The following is a 4,905-nucleotide window of genomic DNA, read 5'->3' on the forward strand; positions in this document are numbered from 1 at the left end:
CCTGTGCAGGGTCGCTATGAGTTGGCACCGACTCAACAGTACTTAACAACAGCAACAACATGCTACCATGATTCCTATAGTACCAAACATTAGTCAATCTAAAATAACAATAAGAATGGTTAAGCAAATTAAGATGTTTACAAATAATAGATAATAAGAAATTATGAAAAAAGGGTTATTTTGTAAATTTCGAGCAATATAGAAGAATCCTTTTAATTGAAAAATACCTAAAGATAAACCAAACCTGCTGGAACACTCAAACATTGTTGATGGGAATACAAAGTGGTATAGCCACTTTGGCAGTTTCTCATGTAGTTAAATCAACAGTCTCATTCCTAGGTGTTTATTCAAGTTAAATGAAAACCTATGTTCAAATAAAACCTGTTTGCAAATATTCACAGCAGCTTTATTTATAATCTCACAAAACTGAAAACAACACAAATGGGAAATGAATAACTAAACTGTAGTATATCCATACAACAGAGCAAACACTACTTAGCAATACAAAATAGTGAGCTCTACTGATAAATGCAACAATATGAAAGACTCTGAAATGCATTGTGTCAAGTAAAAGAAGCCTGACTCAATTCAATATGTCAAGTAAAAGAAGCCTTATGATCTGATTTATAGAACATTCTGGAAAAGGGAAAAATTGAGGGAAATAATAGAAATGTTCTGTCTTGAGGTGGTAGTGACAGAATGCTTTGCATTTGTTAAAACTCACAGAACTGTATATCACAAGAATAAATTTTAATGTAATTTGAAAAAACTAAATGCTTACAAAGAGGTCCTAGGAGTTAAACAGTTACATTTGAAAAACTTTAAAAGTATTTGTTAGCAAAGCACCAGCAAAATTATGATAGAGATGGGATTATAGATGAGGATTTTCCTTTACTTAAGGATGTTTTTAATGAGTCATTTTCTTTTTGCATTTACCAGGTAGAAGAACGTTAGCTGTAATCACCAAACTTGATCTCATGGATGCGGGTACTGATGCCATGGACGTATTGATGGGAAGGGTTATACCAGTCAAACTTGGAATAATTGGAGTAGTTAACAGGTTAGCAATCAAGAATGTAATAACTTTACCATTCTCATTTCAAAAGCAGGTCTGAATTTCTAAAATTAGTCACTGAAATGTGAGTGTCGTTTCCCACCCTCCCCCACCCCCTAATTTTTAACACAGTCTTGGTATTGCTAAAGAATTCATTACTGTAGAGAGAAAAGAAGGAGCCATGGTGGCACAGTGGCTAAGCACTTGACTGCTAACTGAAAGGCTGGTAGTTGAAACCCACCATCTGTTCCACAGGAGAAAGACTTGGCTATCTGCCTGTAAAGATTATAAACTAGAAAATCCTTCAGGTCACATGGGGTTGCTATGAGTAAAAATTGATTCTTGAGCATTTAACAACAATCTTGAGATTCACTAAGCCTTCTGTAAATATTTTTATGGGAAATGTGTCTAAAGTAAGCAATTCCACAAAATGCAAGGTAATTTAATAGTTAGGCTTTAAGAAATCTAAGAGTTCAGCCATGTATAAGTAGGATACTGGGTGAGGATCAAAAAAAATTACTGTCTAATTTGTACTCAATCAAGTTTAAGATGAAAGCATATTAAGATTGGTGTTTTAAGCCTTAGCATTAGTGAGTCTATGTAATTACTAGATGTGGCTTGGAGAAATTTTACTAAAGATATCCTAATTGGTACTGTTTGTTAGGCACTGGACTGCTAATTACAAGGCTGGCTGTTCAAACCCACCATCTACTCTGAGGGATAAAGATGATAATTTCTGCTCCCATAAAGATTTATAGCCTTGGAAAACTATACAGGGTTCCTATGACTTGGTCGTTTGGTTTAATTATATTTTGGACACGCTTGTTGAGTGTCAACAGTTGGTAAATAGTATCTCTTTGAACCCTTACAACAGCTCTGTGAGGTAACTATAGATGTCTATTTTATAATCAGAAAAATCAGTTTATATTTCTGCCAAAGTCACTAGGTTAGTAAAAGGCAAAGCTACATTCAATTGGAGATCTCTTTTAATCTGACATGTTTATCAAGCACTGAAATTGTCGTGAGATCCAGGTTCTACTTCTAGTCTTTCACAGACTAGATTACAGTATGAGTTTAAATGACATGTAGCCACCTTTGGGTTTTCAGACTTTTTAAAAATGAAACTGTTTTAATAAATGATACCTTTGTGATCCATTCCAGTTGTTTGCTTTTATTAATGTATAATTCCAATCCACCCCCATTTCCTTTTTAGGCAAAGCAGATGGTATAATTTGTTATATTTTATAGATGACTGCTCTTCAAGTTAATTTAAATATTTTTGGTAGAAATTATCAAAAATTTAGAGTTGCCTGTCCATGGTTAAAGGATACAGTTAATTAAAACACACAATTTGTGTACTTGTCTACTCCTTATGGACTTGTGGTGTGATATTATAGGATAAGCTCTGGACTGTGAACCTCAAGTTAGGTGGTTCAAACCCACCAGTTGCTCCTTTAAAATTCTGTATAGGTTCACTATGAGTCAGAATCAACTCAGTGGCACTTAACAACAACTATTCCTTTTGGGCTTAAACATAGCAACAGTTGTGAGGGTGGTATAGGACTGGGCAGTGTTTCATTCTGTTGTACGTTGGTTTGCTGTAAGTCAGAAACAACACCATGGCACCTCACAATAGCAGCAATCCCTATTACATAAGAGTTTTGCATTTGAAAACAGTTAATATAGTCCTGGTGTGGTGTTGAAGGATAAGCACTAGACTGCTAACTGCAAAGTTGACAGCACCTTGGAGATTTTATACAGGGTTGCTAAGAGTCGGAACTGACTAAATTGCACTTAACAACAACAATCATAATAATGAGCCTAAACTATTCAGGCATTATTATTTATAAGTCATATAGTTCAAATCAAGAACCAATAGATCTGTTTTGGAAGAAGTGCAGCCAGAGTGCTCCTTGGAAGCCAAGATGGCCAAACTTTGTCTCTCAGACTTTGGACATATTGTCAGGAGGGACCAGTTGTTGGTGAAGGATATCATGTTTGGTAAGGTGGAGGGTCAGAGAAAAAGAGAAAGACCCCCAACAAGATGGTTTGGCCAAGTGGTTGCATCGAAGTACTCAAGCGTGGCAACAGTTGTGAGGTTGGCCCAGGATCATATTTCATTCTGCTGTGCATAAGGTCACTATGGTCGGTACTGACTCAATGGCACCTAATGACAACAACAACAACAACAACAACAACAACAACAACAACAACATTCAGATCTTGGCTGCGTTGCTTAATGCACAAACTTGGATAAAAGGATCTGTGAGCTTCTGTTTCTTTAATAACACTTAGCACTTAGAATTGTGCGAATTAAGTAAAATGACCCATATCAGGCATTAGGAACAAGGTCTGGTGTATGATAACATAAAAAATTTTATGCTGTCATTATCACCATCAGTACTTTCTTCATCTATAGACTCAAATTTGACTTTACTTGAACAGTTTTCATTTTTCAATCATAGGAGCCAGCTAGATATTAACAATAAGAAGAGTGTAATTGATTCAATCCGTGATGAATATGCTTTTCTTCAAAAGAAATACCCATCTCTGGCCAACAGGAATGGAACAAAGTATCTTGCTAGGACTCTTAACAGGTAAAATTTCTTATGTTTTGGTTTGCCAGTAGGTGCCTAGGACCTTATTATTTTCTATTCTTTCAATTTATATAATGTTCTCTTGGGTTTCACTTTGAGGTTTGCTTTTTTTAAATATAGTATGTTACTTTAAAGTTGTCTACTATTTTTTGGGTGTTTGGCAGGATAGAGTTTAGAATGATGAAGTGAATTAAAGCATTATTTTTTGGTGAAATTTTGGACACTTTTTTTGTTTGTGAACTGAGTGAAGGTTTACAGACAAGATAATCCATTGTACATTCAACAAATCATATACTTTGTTTCATCTCAATGATTACAATCCCCTTCATGCAATAACAGTTATCCCACTTCCTCCCTGGTTCCTATGTCCATTCCACCCAACTTACCATCCTTCCCCAACTTTGCCCTTAAAGTAAATATTGCCCTTTTGATTTTGAGTGATTGACCATTTCATGGTGAGCATTCCTTACTAGTTTTGTTGTGTGTGTGTGTGTCCCATATACCTATCTACTGCTTAGTTAAAAATTGGGTCACAAGGGTAAATTCCTTTCCAAATCTAATTGGTGATTGAGGACCATAGTTTGGGGGTTCCTCCGGTCTCTTTTGGACCATTAAACTCAGTTGTTTTAAAAATAATTTTTGAGTTCTGTTCAGATTTTTTCCTACTCTTTCTGGGACCTTATAATGTAATTCCTGTCAGAGCAGTTGGTAAGGTAGCATGGCACCATTTAGTTTGTCTGGTCTCAGAGTCATGGAGACTGATGGTCACATGTTCCATTAGTCCATTGGACTAATTGATTCTAAGCATCTTCAGCATAGAGATGCTAAAGCAACTGGAATTGATTCCAAGCATCTCCAGTATAGAGATGCAAGAGGAAATGGGAGAAGAGAAGGGGGTACAAGAGCTGAACAGAAAGTTTCAAAGGTCAGCTTGAGAAGACAAAGTCAGATATTATAATGAAATGTGAAAAGATCTGTGGAGTTAGTTAGAAAACCAAAAAGGAAGAACTCAGCATTTCTCAAGCTGAGGGAACTGATGAAAAAATTCAAGCCTCGACTTGCATTATTGAAAGATTCTCTGGGAAGATTATTGAATGATGCAGAAAGAATCAAAAGAAGATGGAAGGAATACACAGAGTCACTGAACCAAAAGGCTTTGGTCGATGTTCAGCCATTTTGAGAGGTGTAGCATATGATCAAGAGCCAATGATCCTGAAGGAAGAAGTACAAGCTGCATTGAAGGCATTGGCAAAG

At 36.0% G+C, this 4,905-nt stretch overlaps 1 protein-coding gene across 8 annotated transcripts in view; it reads left to right on the forward strand.

The window, feature by feature from the left end:
• Window positions 1-4,905, forward strand: part of DNM1L (dynamin 1-like) — a 74,999-nt gene that overhangs the window by 44,198 nt on the left and 25,896 nt on the right. For 7 of the 8 annotated variants that reach the window (XM_006874757.1, XM_006874759.1, XM_006874763.1 and 4 more), the window contains 2 exons: window positions 940-1,060; window positions 3,520-3,651. In XM_006874757.1, the coding sequence (XP_006874819.1) occupies window positions 940-1,060; window positions 3,520-3,651 (253 nt within the window). The remainder of the gene's footprint in view (window positions 1-939; window positions 1,061-3,519; window positions 3,652-4,905) is intronic. The other variant, XM_006874764.1, reaches the window with a different exon arrangement.

This window comes from Chrysochloris asiatica, unplaced genomic scaffold (genome assembly GCF_000296735.1).
Source record: "Chrysochloris asiatica unplaced genomic scaffold, ChrAsi1.0 scaffold00299, whole genome shotgun sequence".
NCBI classification, from domain to species: domain Eukaryota; kingdom Metazoa; phylum Chordata; class Mammalia; order Afrosoricida; family Chrysochloridae; genus Chrysochloris; species Chrysochloris asiatica.